Genomic DNA, 18,097 nt, shown 5'->3' with positions numbered 1-18,097 from the left:
CAGCCCGGGGGCCGGCCCCTCGCCACGCCACCTCTCACTGGGCCGTGGGGAATGGGGCCAGGAAGGACTTGCCACCCAGCTCTCTGGGTGCCCCCTCGGTCCTGACTGCAGGCTGCCTTGACCTCCCCTTTCTCGCCAGGTCCAACGACCCTCATGGGATACACACTCCTTCTTGGCTGCCTGACCCTGGATGGCCACCAGCCTTGTTGAGCGGCTGACTGGCCAGTGGGGGAGGAGGCAATGAGCTACAGAGAGGCAAGGAAAAGTGGTGTGGACGCCGAAGGGAAGGAAGGCCTAGTACAGGACGGGTGTGGGGTGTGGCAGGCGGAAGGGATTCCTGCCCAAGATGGGACAAGCCAAAGCCTTGGGCTGTCTCCAAATTGCCCATTTACTGATCCTTTTAGCCTCTTCTCTTGGCTTATTGTTGATTTTCCATGTTACCTCTGCCTTCTTTGGGGAGTCTGAGGGGGCCATGGCTGAACCCAGACAGAGAAGAAGAGAAAGGAGCAAAGGCCGGCAGGCTCTCAGATTAGACAGCTGGCAGGTGGGAGGAGCATGGCCGCATGAGGTGGGTGCACTACTGGTAAGCAGGTGCAGTGCAAGTAGGAGCACAGGTGGATGAGCAGGTGGGAGCACAGGTGGATGAGCAGGTGGGAGCACAGGTGCATGGGCAGGTGGGAGCACAGGTGCATGGGCAGGTGGGAGCACAGGTAGATGTACAGGTGAGAGCACAGGTGGCTGAGCAGGTAGACATTTTTCCTGGGCTCTCACTGAGGGAGTCTTGCCTCAGTGGCACCTCAGGTGAGCCATGAGAAGCTGTGAGAAATGTGGCCTCACCTTACGAGAAGAATGCTTTTCTGAGCTCTCCAGGTCTCCATCCAGGAGCGGCATGGCAAAGGAACTCAGGTCCTAGAAAGGAAAGAGAGCATATGGTCAACAGGATGGCCCTCAGGTGTCCATCCAGCCTTGCCCGGGGGCAGCACTGGCTCTATGCACGCGCCATGTCCCCTTCCTGAGTCCTCCAGGAGCACCGACCACCACGGAGGGGTGTGGATGCAAAGGGAGTAAAACGAGGGGTGACAACATGTTAGCTTCTTCAAAGAACCTGAGCATGCATCCCTTCTAGAACATGAGGCTACACTGCGCCCCCCATCACCGAGGTAGGAGCGAGGGGAAGAGGTCGGGACTGGAGGCAGGAAGGAAAGCGCCCCAGGAGGAAAGCAGGAGTGGACAGCAAAGGCTTCTCGGCGCCTTGGGAATGGCTCATGGACAGGCCCCCATCTCAGGACACAGAACGTGGGGCCTCAAGGAAGCAGTCCAGGCTGCGCGTCTTCCCGGGAGAGATGACAGGGCCACGTGGGGAGGAGCTCGGGGCTGGTGGCTGGGCTGGAGTGGTCAGTGAAGTCGGGTGACACCATGGCCAAGAGGAGTGGTGTGTGTCCAGCTTGGGTCACTTCCCCCGTCCCTCTGCTCCTCCTCCCCCTGGTCTCACCTGGTGACCTCCTGCACAGCCTGAAAAGAAGCTGCGTGTAGGAGAACTTGCCTGAGTTCTTAACCTTTCTTTTTTTCCCTTTTCATTGTGGTAAAATGCATGTAACATAAAGCTTTCCATCTTAACCATGTTAAGTGCACAGCTTAGTAGTGGTAAGCACGTTCCCACCATGCCGTTATCACCACCATCTGCCTCCAGAATGTTCTCATCTTGCAAAACAGAAATTCTGTCCCCATGAGACAACTCCCCATCCCCTTCGCCCAGAGCCCGGCAATCACCATCCTGCTTTCTGTCTCTATGAACATGACAAGGTGCTGCCTCAATTACATGGAATCATGCACTATTTGGCTTTTTTTTTTTTTTTTTAAGATTTTATTTATTTGACAGACAGAGATCACAAGTAGGCAGAGAGGCAGGCGGGGGCGGATGGTGCGGGAAGCAGGTTCCCCACTGAGCAGAGATCCCAATGTGGGGCTCGATCCTAGAACCCTGAAATCATGACTTGAGCCGAAGGCAGAGGCTTTAACCCACTGAGCCACCCAGGCACCCCTGGCTTTTTTTGTGACTGGAATATTCATTCTACTTAAGCACAATGTCTTCAGAGTTCCTCTGTGACGTAGCCTGTGTCAGAGTTTCCTTCCTTTTGGTTCCATTGTAGCGATGCACATCTTGCCTACTCATTCAACCACCAGTGGACACTTGGGTCCCTTCGACCTCTTAGCCCTGGTGAGCTGCTGTGAAGATAGGTGTTGAATTATGTCTCCCCCATAACCGCCCAAAGTCATAGATTGAAGTTGTAACTCCCAGATCCTCAGAATGTGACTGTCTTTGGAGATAGGGTCTCCACTAAGTTAAAATGAGGTCATACGGGTGGGCCCTGATGCAGTGTGGCTACTGTCCTTGAGGAAGAGATTATTAGGACACCAACACAGAAGGAAGACCATATAAAGACACAGACAGAAGATGGCCATCTACAAGTCAGAAAGAGGCCTCAGAAGACACCAACCCTTCCAACTCCTTGTTTTCGGACTTCGAGCCCCCAGAATGGTGAGGACAGAAAGTCACCCAGCTCTGTGCTACTTTGTCATAGCAGCTCTAGCAAACGAATGCGTATACATATATTTCGTTGAGATCCTGCTTTCAATTCTTTGGGTAAACACCCCAAAGTGGAATTTCTGGATCCCATGGGAATCCTATTTTTAATATTCTTGAGGAACCGCCAGCCCGTTCTCCACAGCAGAGGCCCTGCTTCGCATTCCCACCAACAGGGCACAAGGTTCCAACGTCTCCACATGCTCACCAATGCTTGCTACTTTCTGGGTCTGGTTTTGTTTCTATAGGAGCCATCTTGAAGCGTGTTGGCTGGTACCTCATCATGGTTTGGATCCGAGTTTGGATCCTCTGATGGGATCTTTCATATGGGACCTCTTTTCAGGAGCTTCTGGCCATTGGTGCAGCTTTTTCGGAAAAATATCTGTTCAAGAAGCCCTTTGACCATTTTTTAACCCAGGTGGCTTGTCATTGAGTTGGTAGGAGTTCTTTCTGTATTTTGGACACTAACCTTCTATCAGATACATGATTTGCAAATATTTTCTCCCATTCTGGAGGTTGTCTTTCTCTCTGTGGATTGTGTCCTTTGGGGGCACAGTTCTTAATTTTGAGGTGGTCCCATTGATCTATTTTTACTTTGTTGCATCTGCTTTTGGTGTCATAATCAAGACTTCAGGGCCAAATCCAATGTCATGAGCTCTTCCCCTCTGTTGTCTTTCAAGCCTATTTTAGTTTCAGCTCTCATGCTTAGGTCTGTGATCTGTGCTCAGCTAGTTTTCCTGTATGGTATAAGGTGTAGGTCCAATCTCACTCTTCTCCAGGTCCATAATGTCCCCAACACCATGCGCTGGAAAGACTGTCTTTCTCCCACTGAATGATTTTGGCACTCTACTCACAAATCATTTGGCCACATATGTGATGGTTTCTTGGGGGGTTTCTATTCTATTCCATTGGTCTCTATGTCTGTCTTCCTGCCAGCACCACACTGTTTTAATTACTATGAACTTGTAATAGGTTTTGATATCAGGAACTATGAAATATCTTACTTTGTTCTTTTTTATTATTATTATTTTCAAAAATTGTTTTGGCTACTCAGGGTTCCTTGAGTATTTCCATACAAATCCACTTAGGATAGATTTTTTTTCCCCATTTCTTCCCCAGAAGGCGCCAGCTCTCGGGCTTGTTCTCCAAGACTTTCAGCCTTGCCCCTTTCAGGCCATCTCAAACCTCTGCTCCAAGAGCGAACCCTGAAGTAGTGGGCCTTATAGTACATGGGCCCCTCCCCTCATGCCCTGGGGAACTTGGCAATGGCTTCCACACCTGTTCCAAGGGAACACACTGGGGACTCGGGTCCCACCACAGAGGCGAGCTGGTTAGCCTACAGTGCAGTACGGGCGTCCCCACCATGCAGCTGGCTTCCCAGGGGACCGCTGGGAGGAGCCACGGTCAAGAACTCTGGGCCAGGCCTCACAGCCTCCAGTGCAGGCCCCGTGGATCTGCCAACCTCTGCAGCCTTGTTTCTGATGTGTTCCACACCCCGGCACGTTTCCGCAAGCGCGGATGAACTGCTGCGGCTCTTCCGCGCCCGGCTGCGCATCCGTGGACACTCCGCTGGGAAGGCCATCTCGGTCCCTTGCACACCTCAGTTCAAGGCCGCCCTCCGGCAACTGTCCATCCCGGGAGAACAGACCCTGCTTTGCGAGAGTCCCTCCTGCACAGGGCTGGCCTCCGGCACAGAGCCTGGCCCAGGGCCGAGCGGGGACGGCCAGCTCTGGTCCCCGCTCTCCGCCTGCCCTAAGCTCGCGGCCGCCTCTGGGCTTCGCAGCTCTTCCTAACCTTCACCCCCAACCGCCAGTCCTGGGTCACACGGGGTGAACTTCTACAGACCATGCAAGGCCCAGTCCCCGTATTATCTCCGGCGCGGACCCGCCTTCAGGCAGAACAAATTCTTCTCTTCTCTGTGTTCCCACCACTGAAGACAAGCCCTGATGACAGGACTTCTCAGGCCACACTGTGCTCCTTCATCAGTCTGCTTCTCCGGCTAGACTTCCAGCTCATCGGGGGCAAGGGCGGGCCGTTTGCGTGGCTCTTCCCTGCCCGCATCTGCGGGACGCGCGGTGGGCACGCACTGTTTGAACCCGCACCCCCTGACCCCGCGGCGGCCAGAGGCGGGGCAGCGCCGTCTGAGCCGACGGCCCAGCAGCGAGCAGGCCCTGCGCGGTTCAGCTCCTTGGGAAGGACGGGCCAGGTGTGGGTGCTTATCTCCCATTTTAATGAGTACATTCCTCTCCGGTTTCAAATAATCATTACCCTCGAACATTCGTGCGGTACAACAGTTTCCACACACGAAAGCCTTTTCACAAATACTTATTTGTTCCTTAAAGCACCATCAGGCTCTCGCCCCGAGGCCCCCAGCAGCGAAATGACTCATGTTAGCCAGTCTTTGAAAGGGGAGAGGCCGGGATGCTGGTCCGGCTCCCCTCACGGGCGGCCTCTGGAAGGCAGGGCTCCAGCGAGGTCCCCGCCGCTATTCCTGACCCGCGCGAGCTCCTTAAAGCCTCCGGTGTCCCCCACCCCGGAGGCCCGCCTCCCCCTCAGCACCCCCTGCCGGCCTGGGCTTGCTCGCTGGAGCATCCGCGGGCGGGAGGGGCAGGCTTTGCCGGAAGCCCCCCCCCAACCCCCCCACCCCTGCCCCAGCCGCACATTCCAGGATTCTAATCTCGGCTCCCATCTCTCAGGGCTCACCGAGAAACAGTGCGCACCTTGGAGGCCAGGTATGGGGAAATCTGGAGCTGTGACCATAAGACTAAGCCAGTGGAATAATCAAGACCTGGCCTCCTAGCTCAGCTGACCTTCCAGAAGGCCCAGGCTCGCAGAGCCTGCCCTGGCCATGTGATTTCTAAATACTAAACTCCCAGCAGAGCTTCGTGCTTTCCTCACAGCTTTATCTTCGTCCCACCATCCCTGAACCTCCTCTTCGGGTCTGCCAGCCAGGCAGGCCGGTCCTGGCACTGGGGGGCATTTTGCTGGGCAACGTGGAGGCACCAGGAGATGCAGGAAGAGCTGGTGGCGGCCGAGAGACTCTGGGCTTGTTGCTGGCTGCACACACTCCATTTTAGACCTTGACTCCAGGCTCTGGAAACGAGTATCAGGCTCTTTGGGGAAAAGGAATTATCAGGATGTGAGCTGCTGCTCAAGTCACCTGTCAGGAACGCAAAGGGATAAAAGAGAAAAGCCCCAAGTTCGGGAAGATTCCCAAGATGTGAGCTGACCTTCAAAGCAGGCCATGTAAGCCCCCAGGCCCACCCCCTTCAGAAATTCTGGCAAAAGCCCACATTCTAACACTGAAAAGGGGTCAGCAACAGAGCTGTCCTGATGTGCCATTACCATGCCCTTCTTCGATCTTACTTTGGTCCTCAGAACAGCCCATATAAGTAGGAAGGACAAGGGGAAAACCACAGCATCTCTAGAGCTGAGATGCTGCGAGTCAGAGAGGCGTAGCCCCCGGCCCCGGCCGGCCGGACAGCAGCTCGCAGGCCGTGGAAGCCAGGACAGCCCCTCCCAGCTCAGAGCCTCCCTCCGGCGGGTCCGCTCCACCGGCAGACACCGGCCGGCATCAGTGGCTGCGAAGACCGGCCGGCATCAGTGGCTCTTCCTTGCCTAATGAGGAGCCTTGTCCCAGGGCGACCTCAGGGGAAGACAAGGACGAGTGCGGGTCCGCGGGGCTCAGGGACTCACTCCCGGAGCGGCTGGTGACGGTCTCTCTCAAGCCCTTCTCTTAATGAAAAGTACTTCCCGCCGCGGTGGCCGAGAGCAGAGTCCCACCACCGGATGCCACCACTCCGCACGCTGGCGGGTCTACAGTGTGTGGGGTCTGGGGTTTTGTGGGCGGCTCCCCCACTCCCCATGGATCCCAAATGGATTTGTGGATTCCCAACGGACAGGGGCTGTTTTACCCACGTTTGGGCCTTGAGAGAAGGTGCGAGGTAAGCGTGCCTCAGTCAGATGCGGTCTGGCCTTTCGGTATTCCTGACGCTTCGTCCTGCAAAATGCCTTTGTTGACGCAGCTGTGGGCCACCCCCCGGCAGAGGCCTGACCAAAGCACAAATACAGGACAAACAGAAAGGCTGCCAGTGTCAGGGGCCCGTGGTCTGCATCAGGGTCACGACAGAACATTCCAGCGCAATTGCCAACAGGTTGATTCCTACTGGGGAAGGAACACATGGAGGATGGTTTTCATTCTCCCGCTCCCGCCGAGCAGACCTGAGTACACAGAGCCCCGCGGACATCAGGACCCGGCCTGCACTTGGAAGGACGACACGGCCGGGTCCCGCGTCCCTCCGCCCGAGAGAACAGGACCCGTGCACAGGGAAGGAGCCAGGAGGCCGAGTTCCAGCCCCAGCTCTGCTGTTTACTATGGGGTGAGGGTCTCGGGAGTGTCTGAAGTCAGTTTTTCATCTGTCAGGTGAGAGGGTTTAACTAGAAGATTCCAAAGAGGCCTTTTGGCTCCCACAGTTTTGGGTCTTGGTTTTCATCACTGAACTGAACATCATCCCAGGATCCTGAGAGCACTTTCGAGAAGTAGCGCTGGACTGAGACTAAAATGCGCTTCTTACCTCATATGATGACTCAGAAAAATAATTTTCTTCTCCTCTCCGACTACCAAATAATCTCCCTGGCTTTCGAAGCTCAGGGTTTGGGGGCAGAGTCTGCGGGAACATGGGCTGCCCCCTGGAGGGCTGGGTGCACGTCCTGTGCTCCGCCGGAACCTCAGAGGTGAGGGGACCCAGCCACACGTTTATCTTGATGTGTCCCTTCATCTGCTTCCAGGTGCTAACCTTCTGGTTACTCAGTTGGGTACTAAGGCCCCCCGTCATGCACCTGGGTCATCAGCTCAAATGCCAGGTGGGGTCCTCCCAGATGCTTGGCACGATTCCAGGAAAGCCGGGAGTAGCATCCTCAGAATAAGAGTGTCCAGTCACTCGGGTCCCACAGAGGTCACCCCTGCCCAGCCCGTCCGCCCAGCTCTCCGAGTCCCCATCACGCCACAGGACGGCTGCTCACGTGGGCTAGCCTTCTCCGTGTCTGATCCGTGGGCCTGTGGCTTGAAGTTCACCTCTTGCGGTGAGGGCCCTGGCAGGCCCCTCAGGTGGGAGGCCTGTGGGAGGCGTCTCCAGATGGACGAGGTTTGCGCAATCCCTCAAAACCGCCCAACGCGCAGTTCGTGGTACCGAGGTGGGGGGTGGTGACCAGAGCCATGGTCAACTGCAGACTTTGAAAAACACTCACATTATATAACTGCCCTCAGGAAAATAAGGAACAAACCCTAAGTCGCTGGAACTTGGCAACAGGGGAGGGACAGGGGCCAAATTAGGGAAAGCCTAAACTTAACTCTCGGAGAAGTTCCAGAATTCTTTATTTTCCACCGAGGACATCGTGGTTTCAGACTGCAGTCTGCGAGACTTCCTGATGTACAAAAGAAAAGAAAACCCCTATTTTTCACTCCTGCAGCTACGCTGCCTGCCCCATGCCCTCCACCTGGGGGTCCCAACTGATTGACACAGCTGGCTTGGGCTCCCCCACCGACTGCCCTCGGCCTTTGTGCCAAGGAAAGTACTTCAGCCACTGAGCTGGGCTGGACCTTCTCCAAAGAAAGAAGCCCTGGACCCCAGAAAAGGTCAAAGTACAGCAGCCTGAGCCTGCCCTGGCGCCGCGGAAGTACTCGGTCCTGGCTCTCGGGAAATACTTGGTCCTGGGTGCTGATGTTATACTTGGTCCTTGCACTCCAAGAAGTACTCGGTCCTGGTACTGAGAAAGAACTCTGTCCTAGCACTCCAGGAAGTACTCGGACCTGGTGCTCCAGGAAGTACTTGGTCCTGGTGCTGAGGTTGTACTTGGTCCTGGCACCAAGAAAGTACTCAGTCCTGGTCCCAAGAAAGTACTCGGTCCTGGTGTCCCAGGAAGTACTCAGTCCTGGCCTTGAGGAAGTCTGGGTCCACTGCTCTCACCAGTTCCCACCCAGCAGCTTCTCTAGCTCCACGGCAGCAGCACGCAGTAGAGTCTCTTCTCAACAGAACCCCGAGGCTGGGGTGGCCAGGAGGCCTCCACTCCCCCTCAGCTGTCGGGTGTGGCAGATCATTTTAGCCTCCGCGAGACTCAGGGCTTCAATCTGTAAAGCCAGCCTGGACCACGGATATCCTGCAGTGTCGGGACTGTGAGGGCCAAGGCCAGGAACACGCCGGCCTCACCAGCCAAGGCTGGAGAGGATACAGGATGTCACCAGGACACGGCGCCGAGTCCTGGGTCAACTGTCCACCTCGGAAGCCCCGGTGGTCTGTCAGGCCGACTCAACCTAGGTCTGAAATCTGCTGGGACGCCTGGGGGCTCAGTCGGTTAAGCCTCTGCCTTCGGCTCTAGTCATGCGAGCCCCGTGTTGGACTCCCTGCGCAGTGGGGAGCCTGCTTCTCTCTCCCCCCAGGCCCCACTCCTGCGCTCTCTCAAATAAATAAATAAATACAATCTTTTGAAAGAAAACGAAAAACAAAGACCCTAGGCTGCTCCTCCTTATAATTAGAGAGCAGCCTTTACCCCGTCCCCTTGCCAAAGGACAGGTTGGCCGAGGACTTGGTGAGCACTTGTGAAGAGGGATGCCCAAGGGCCAGCTGCTCTGCTTGCCTCTTGTGAAAAGGTAGCTGGGCCTGGCCCCGCCTTGTAGGCAGCTTGACCGGAGCTCAATGGAAACTCGGATGGTCCCCACGGGCTGAGGTCGCTGTACAGAGGGGATGGTGCCTTGTCCACAGCCTCCAGGGCCTGGGGCTCTGGAAGGCCTGAGGGCCCCCAGTCCGCATGCGCCGGGTCTCCCCACCCCGCTCCTCGCTCAGGCCCCTGGGGTAACCCCTTAAAGGCACGTGCCCCAGACCAGGCTGAGTCCAGCCGCTGTGAACCACTGAGGATTAGGAACCAGAATCAACCCCGGTTCTTGTCTTCTCCCAACCCAGTTCCTCCCCGGGGAGAGGAGCAGGGTCAGCGCTGGAGAGGCTCTTGGGCGCCCCTGGGAAGGAGGGTGGGCGCAATCGCTCGGAGGGGGCCTCTGTCCCCTCAGCTGGGCCTTTGCCCACAGCCACAAGAAGTCCCCGAGGGAAGGACCTGGAGGAGGGGACACAGACAGGTAGGGAAGGCTGCTGTCCCAGCGGAACTGAGCGACGAAGCAGGAGCTGGCCCCTGCAGGCCTGTTTCTCCTGTCCTGGAAGAACCTTGGCCACACATAAGGGAGAGCGGCAGATGTAGGACAGGCCCACGGTTGCGTGACAGCCTCGTCTCCTCACGCCGCAGCGGTGAGGGGAAAGCAGCCGCCCCTCTGTCACCGGCTGGGTGACGCACGGGTTTCCGCCGGGCACCTGCTCACGCTGTTTTATGTCCGAGAGCCCTTCCCCCTCCGACACCAGCAGCCGGCTCACAGCAAGGACCTTGCCTTCCCCTGAGCGACTCGTTCCTCCCCCGTGCCAGGCTCGCGGCTGGACTCAGACGAGAGTCTGTCCTTCCGTGAAACAAAACCGATGCTGGGGAAGGTGCTAACGAGGAGCCAGAGCCGGACGGTGGCCCGGTGTGTGCACTCACCGAGATCTGAGGACAGGGAATGGCCCGCCCAGGGCTCTCTGGGATGGCTCAAGCCTTCGGAAGGCAAGGACAGACTGAACAGACGCGCCATCTGTGGGAGGAGGGACAGCCCTTCATCTCTAGGGCTGTTTTCAGCTTTGACATTTCACTATTTTGCTAAGACAAATCTTAAGATAGAGCTTGAAAAGACCAAGGCTGGGTTTCTGGACAGGGTTTATTTACTTGCAAATGAAACACCAAACCACTAAACCAAGACGGTGGGAGCCTTAGGTGGGCCACATACTGCTGCCTGGCTGGGTGACTCTGGCCGTGGGGGCTCCCCTGCTTTAATGTCCCCTTCACAAGGAAAAACACCAGCCACGAGGGAAAGCCGTGGGGTTGCTGGGTCCGTCCCACAGATCCAAATGGCCCTGCATCAGCCCCGAGCCCCCCACCCGCCCCCACCCTGCAGGCAGTGCTGGCCCCACAGGGAAAAGCAGACCATTTGGGTCTACGCTTGCAGGCAAACTGCAGGAGGGACACCGCAAATTAGAGTACAACTAGGCACCCAGGGAACATTTTTATAAGGTCACAGCGCTGTTGGCCGGTTCTGAGACACACCCTCCCCTCTGCGGGAGGGTCTTGTGCAATTCCGCTTGTGCATTTCTGCTCCCAGCCACCTACCCAGTGCGGCTCTGGGGCTTGGCCCAGGAGCTGAGCTGATAGCCGCAAAGCTTTCCAGCTCACGGTTTCCAGAATAGCCAATGTCCCTATTTGTAACACCATGCATCAGAAGGTTCGTCCCACTTTCGGCAGGAAAGGAGCATTCCTCCCCCAACCCCTCTTGCCGTGCCGCCCACCTGCTCTGGGCCAGCACGTCACACGCTGAAAAGTACAAGACGTTCAGAGTAAGCAGCAAACACCAAGGACGCAGAAAGAATTCAAAGGCTTTCTGCACTACGCATGATGAAGAGAGGTGGTTTTCTTTGTTTCTTCCTGCGTGAACTGCCTGCTCCAGAAACATCTGGCCACGGTTTGCAAACGAACAGGCCAAACCCACCAATGGATCATCACGTCGATTTAGTGGATCCCACACAACCATCAAAATACTGGGAACGAGAACAAAAGAAGGATGCCTTTCATTGTTTCACCGTATTTTTGATCCCACACACAGGCGGACGTAGGACAATGCACGTCTTACTGCGCTGTGGACAAAGGAGACTCCATAGTTGGCCCCGCAAGCTTGGAAGCAGGTACGGGTAGATTTCAGAGAGGAGCTGAGCCTTGGTCCCTCGAGATGTCATGAGAGAGGAGAAAGATAAGAACTATCTGTTTTCCTGTCCTGTGCCGGAGCCCTCGGACCTCTCCCTGGATTTTGTGGCCAGAAATATGCAAGGAGTAAAGAGACAGAGAGCCACCTCTCTTGACTATCATGAGAGGTGGGCAAGTCCTTCCCTGCTCCCCTTTGGTCCTGGCCCTGAGTCCCCCCTGCTACCCTCTCATGGCCCTGAGAGCAGTGGGCAGGGCTGCCCCGAGCCACCAGGGGCAGCCTGGCTTCCGCCAACCCCAGCAGCCCTGGCCAGCCCTGGGATCTGCCCTTGGAGCAACCGCCCAGTCCTGCAGAGTGGTGTCTGTCAGCACCTGTGCCCACCTGGCCCACACCTGCTGCAGACCCCTGGATCTCCTGACACCTAAGCCTAGGGGAATAACATAGTCACAGTATATATAGGACAGTTGTAAAAGGTCTCAGAAATCTTCTGAATCTGGGGCACCTGGGTGGCTCAGTCGTTAAGCATCTGCTTTCAGCTCAGGTCATGATCCTGGGGTCCTGGGATCGAACCCTGCATCAGGCTCCCTGCTCAGTGGGAAGCCTGCTTTTCCCTCTGCCCCTCCCCACTGCTGTGCTTGGGCGTGCTCTCTCTCTCTCTCTCTCTCGCTCTCTCTGTCAAATAAATAAAATGAGACAAAATAAAATAGAAATCTTCCAAACCAATCAGTCCCCTTCAGGGCCAGGTGGAGTAATGCTGTCTGGAGAGATCAGTCCGAGCGGCTCAAAGCCACACGACACAGTCACGAACCAAATCCGGGTATTGTGACTCCTAGCCAGGTTCTCTCTCGGTCACACGATGCTCTCTGTAGCTGATGTGGACTTTCTAGCTTATGTTTCTACCGCAGAAGAGGACAGCACCACGATCTTACACAGTCACAGCACAATGCGAGCCCCTCACATGGGCCTGGCTGTCCTGGGCGCACAGTAAACGTCCATCGGGGTCGGTCCACGAGGCCATCCTCTGATACAAGTTTGGCATTTCCACATCCTTCCTCCAGCAACAAAGCTCTGGTTCCCAATGGCCCTTCTTTGGAACCACCAGCTTTGTGTGAATGTGTGATTCCCGGAATCCGCCACATCCGTGTGGTGGCGATCAGGGTGAGCAGCTGCTCCAAGAAGTTACTGGAACCACAGGACCGGTGGGTGCGCTCCCCAGAGGGGCCGCAGGTGCTGTCTGCCAGAGCCCCGAGCAGGTGTGCATGGAGACCGGTGGGCCAGGAGACGGCATCTGCCCGTGTCCCCTTCCCTCCAGGGCTGGGCCTGCCGAGGGCCATGTGAGGCTCACACTGGGCAGCTCCACATGGGAAACCAGAGTTCTCAGAAAAGCAGCCCCCTCCCACAGAGCTCGTGACCATGGAGGCTTCCAGGGACCCCATCCTGTGCCCAAGTTGCCCCCAGGGTAAACTAATGACTCTCAAAGTGGCCAAATGACTGGTTCTTTTTTAAAATTCACTTTTTGGTCCTGTTTCCTAATTTAGCTCCTAGGGTTAAAAAGGCAGCTAAATTGGGCCTATGCCCCTGCTGCTATAGGCCTGGGTACAGACTTCTGCCCTGACCCACCGCTGCCGATTGGAAACCCACTTCCCATGTCTGGCCCTCATGTCCCTTGCTTGAGGTAGGAGGTCCTAGAGGCCCTCCAAACCGCCCCATTCTGTTCCGGGCCCTCCCTCTCCCCAGTCCTGTGACGAGAGGACTCCTGTCTACACGGCTGAGTCTGTGCTGACCCACCTGGCATGGGGTCTGGCTCCAGAGGCACCTGGACAAACAGCAGTGAGGCAGAGCCACCACGGGATGGGGGCAGGGGAGCAGGCATTTTCAGGGCGCACTACGCTGTCTGATACCAAAATGGTAAATACGTGTCACTGTACATGTGTCCAAACCCACAGAATGGACCACACCAAGAGTGAGCCCAACGTCAACCCCAGGCTTTCGTTAGTAATAAGGTATTAACGGTCCATCCACAGATGAACGGATCCAGAAGATGTGGTATATAAATACACAATGGAATACTACGCAGCCATCAAAAACCGAAATCTTGCCATTTGCAACAATGTGGATGGAACTAGAGGGTATTACGCTGAGCTGAATAAGTCAATCCGAGAAAGAGAATCATTGTATGATCTCACTGATCTGAGGAATCTGAGAACAAGACAGAGGATCAAAGGGGAAGGGAGGGAAAAATGAAACAAGATGAAACAGAGAGGGAGACAAGCCACAGAGACTCTTAATCTCAGGAAACAAACTGAGAGCTGCTGGAGGGGAGGGGGGGTTGGAGGGAGGGAATGGCCAGGGGAGGGACACTGGGGAGGGTGTGTGTTATGGAGAGCGCTGTGAATTGTAAGTGATAAATCACAGACCTGTACCCCTGAAACAAATAATATATTATATGCTAACATAATAATAAGGTATTAGTATAAGTTCATCAACTATAACAAACATACCTCAGAATGCAAGAGGTACTGGTGGGGAGGGGAGGCGGTATGTGGGAACTCTCTGGACTTTCCTGCACGGCTGTTCAGTTGTTCTGCAAATCTAGAACTGCTCTAGTAATGAAAGAAAAAGGCAAGAGCAACAAAAGGCTAGAGCTGGCCTCAGGGCCGATGGCCAACCAATACCCGTGCCACAGGGCTCAGCACCCACCCTGTGCCGTTACCATCCAGAGACAAAAGGGAGCCTGGGGTCTAGCTGAGGGGCCTGCCTGCAGCTCCTCTGAGAGAACCATGCATCACTCCGTTTGAAGAAGGAGCTGGGGCTTGGTCACTCCTCCCCCCCCAACGTCCATGGCTCTGATGCCTTCCGGAACACAGAGGAGCAGGTGCACTGCACATGCCCAGACTCAGGGTCCTGAGCAGAGGGGATCCTGTCGAAGGCTCCAGGCAGAAAAGATAAGTGAGGAGATAAGGTGACCAGTGGGGTTGGGCAGCGTGAGGGCCAGGAAGTTCTGAGAGCCCAGGTCCCCTCTTTCAGGCCAAGCTAGCCAGTGGGGACCCACTGGTGGGGCTCGGGCCTTCATGCTCCAGATGGAAGCAGGTGCTCGCCGGAGTCACCAGGCAGTCTCAGGATGTGTGGCGTGGGAGGACAAATCCCAGCGCCAGGCTGGAGACTGAGTGGGCAGAGAGAAACTCACGGATCCCGGTCAAGTACTCAAAGCCACAAACCACAGTGCTAGCGAATCCAAACAAGAAATCTGCTAGGTTTTTCTGTTTGTTGTTGTTGTTGTTGTTGTTTTGCTGCCAACAAACCCATTCTGTTCTGGAGGGGCTTGTTATGTAAGTAGGGGAGGGAAGAAAAATGCTGGACATGAGGCCAAAGTCACCAGAACAGCAGAAACTTCTAGATCAGCCTCTGCCACAGCAGGGAGTCAGGTACACAACACAGGGCTTGTTTGTGGCTTTGCTTTTTCAAGGGAGGAAAAATGTCTGCTTCCAACATCCTAAGAATCGGGTTAAAAGTCATCATCTCTTCAGAGGATCTGATCACTGAGATGTCTCCTGTGTGGAGCCTGTGTCCCCAGGCCATGCGTGTCTCCTGTGGGCCAGGACAGGCCTCGGATGAGACACGTCCCTGAGCCTGTCCTCCACATGTCTCATCTACTCCTTGCTAGAGTGGTTTGGAACCTTTATTTCTTGCTGAAGACGCCCAGAGGATTCTGGACCAGGTCCTATGGGGATATTCCTAGAGACAGAGGACCTTGGAGCTGTCTGTCCCCTCGCCAGGCCAGCCCCTCATTTTCACTTGTGGTCGCTACCAGTATGTCCTGGAAGCCTCTGGACCACACATCCCTCTACCCTTTGTATCTGTGAGGCCCCGGGGACACCTCCCTCTGCACGCAAAGCACAAGTCCTCGCGCGCTCAGTGCATGGACTCTGACCTTCCAGAACCACGATGGGCATGATCTGGGGGAGGTCCACAGAGAAGAAAGGGAAACCCCAGAGGCAGAGAGGGAAACCAGAGCCGCCAGGGACATTCCCCACTGCCCCTCCTTCTGTGCACATGGCCCCATCTGCATGTTAAAGGACAGAAATAAAAGATCATGTAGGCTAGTTCTCTCTGGTCTGTGCCTGCGCCCAGCTTGGAGAACAGGATCAGGCTGAATGGGAGACCTGCTGGCCGAGACCTTAGGGTCCCTCCTGCCTGAGCACGAAGTCACCACACCCCAGTGCAGCCAGGCCATGTGGGACTGGCCTGCCTGCTGTGGCCAGAACCTTGCACGTCAGCAAAGGTCAGGATACACGAAGATTTTTTTTTTATGCATTACAATTTCATTTTGAGCTTGACACTTGTTCAACGGTCACGGAATTTCTAGGTCAGGTTCAGGTAACTGAAGAGCCTTTGTAATTCTTTCCTATTGTCTAGCGCCACGGGATGCTGCAAACACAGTCTGTTGCAAAATGCGAAATCACATCTTTCTAAAGACGGGCTGAGAAACTCTGATTCAGGAAGTTGTTTCCTCACAGTGTAGGGTGCCTTGACCCGTCCCCCTCGGCCACGCTGGGGCTCTCACTCCAACCTTTCCTCAACTAGCCAGAGCACAGTCATCTGTGCTGGACACGCGACGACTCCTGCATATCGGTCTGAGGCATGCGAGCTGACAGCACCCCCCGCTAGGACTAGCCACCCCACCCCGTTTCTCATACGCACAGGTAAGAGGACCTACTCATCCCCCAAGAACTATCTCAAGACCCATGACGCCTTTCCCTAACGAGACCAGCCGGGACCTTCTCTAACCTCATGCAGTTCAAGAGTTCCAGATACTTGCTTAAGAATTTAAAGAGTTTCGAGTTAAAGAGTTTTAAGAATTTAAATCCCTCAAGCTCTGTCTGGGATTTATTGATAAATTTCATCTCCGCAGAGACCGCGAGCACTCTTGAGGGCAGCAGCTCTGCTGTCCATGCATGTGGGTTAAGAGCTAAATTCACGGGATCTGGAAGTCAAAACAAGACGATGTAGGATGGAAAAGTTGGGGTCCCACCCTTGGCCCCACCCATGCTGTGCCCCCAAAGGAACCATCTTCAGCTGCATGTCCTACTAGACTTGATGCTCGAGCATCCTAGCTAATACGGAACCCCTTAGTCTCATACTTTTTCTGCCTCACACTTTGCTTATCCAGGATGTCATTCACTATCAGCACAGAGAGATTTCTCCGGTATCCAGCGCACACTCCTTTGGATGGAACATTCTAGTTGTACCAGCCCCTGTGGCAGTCTGCGTCTCTAATCTTTGGCCATCAGGACCAGGCCGTCAAAAGAACTTTGTGCATTCTTCTTATTTCTAGGATATGTCCCCAGAAGCATGACTGTGGCTCAAATGGCCGTGAATTTGTGATTTCCAGACAAAACTGTCACGCATCCTCCTTACGTCACTGCCATTCTGCCCTCCTCACTCCGGGGGAGGAGGCTCTGCTTCCCTTAGAGCCTCACCCACAGGCTGGCTGTGCTGTCGAAGTTCAGGATTTTGCTGGATCGGTGCGGAACGGCACCTGTATCTCCTATGTTTCACCGGTTTACTTTCATCTCTGGTGTGCCGTGCAGCACAGAGTCAAGTCCTTGGGTCAGCAAGCTGGGGGACGGTCCCTCTCCGCCTGCAGGTATGACCTGGGTCCTGACATGAGCGCAGACCCAGTCGGCTTTGTCATTCTTGTTAGTAAAACAGAACAGAAATGATGCCCCAGAAGTGTGTTTTATGGCGTGTCCATCAAGCCAGCGGTGATGGGAAGCTCCTCGCCAGGGCTCACGTCCAAGTCAGAGGGCTGCCGGGGAGGGGCTTCGTGCTAGTCTGAGGCACCAAGTGCCACCGTCCCTGAATGCACAGGCCAGGCGTTCCTGCAGAGGAACAGTCCCTCCTCCTCTCCCCTCCCCGAGTCTGGGCCCCTATAATCAACAGAAATGCCCCAGGAGGATCACGTGGTAGGAAGCCGGTGGCTTATCCCTGGATCTCCTGGAATCTGCCCCGCGGGGGACACCAGCTGTTAAAAGTCCCGCTGCCTGGAGACCACCCGGCCACGGGGAAGCTCCTGCCAGCCAAGGGGAGAGGCTGCACTGAGACACTTGCAGCAGCCGTCTGCCAGCCCAGGCACCTGACACGGGGTGAAGAGACCTTCAGAGCCCTCGGCCCTCAGCTGCTGTCTGGCCAAGAACACTGGTGGAACATCACATGGGAACTGGGCCCACCGCGAGCCAGAAAACCCCCGGAACTGCGACGATCCCCAACCACACTTCTAAGGTCTGCGTGGCTTGGGATACAGCAACAGATGACCAGAAAGCTACGTGATCTTGTGGACGTCAGTTTCTCTGTGCCTCAGTTTCCTCATCCATAAAATGGGAATCATAGGAGTTCCTCTCAGATCATGAGTTAATATACATACACATGTAAATACATAACATGAGCTAGTCCCCTGGTTCTTAAAGGCAAGATGCCATTATGTCGGGGCAGAATGCTGTTATCTTTGAGAGAGGCGGGGGGTGATGTAGGCTGGGGCTTCCAGTCTTGGAGGGACGCTCCTGCCGGGTTTCTCGGTCTTTCAGGAGATGGGAAGGAAATGCACATGTCGCCGTGACCACGCGGGCAATGGGACGGCCAGCCCCTGCTTTCACTGCTCTCATGTCATGGGCTCCAGTAACGCTGATGGT

General features: G+C 55.4%; 1 protein-coding gene across 6 annotated transcripts in view; it reads right to left on the bottom strand.

Moving 5' to 3' along the window:
• PRKAG2 (protein kinase AMP-activated non-catalytic subunit gamma 2) overlaps window positions 1-18,097 on the bottom strand; it is a 245,239-nt gene that overhangs the window by 170,124 nt on the left and 57,018 nt on the right. For all 6 annotated transcript variants that reach the window (XM_082693440.1, XM_082693434.1, XM_082693437.1 and 3 more), the window contains exon 2: window positions 838-909. Coding sequence is in view for 4 of the 6 variants with exons in the window: in XM_082693434.1 (XP_082549560.1) it covers window positions 838-909 (72 nt within the window). In the remaining 2 variants the exon portion in view is untranslated. The remainder of the gene's footprint in view (window positions 1-837; window positions 910-18,097) is intronic.

Source organism: Mustela nivalis (genome assembly GCF_964662115.1).
Source record: "Mustela nivalis genome assembly, chromosome: 12".
Lineage (NCBI taxonomy): Eukaryota > Metazoa > Chordata > Mammalia > Carnivora > Mustelidae > Mustela > Mustela nivalis.
The sequence above is the reverse complement of the archived record's forward strand: the minus strand, read 5'-3'. Positions and strand labels throughout refer to the sequence as shown.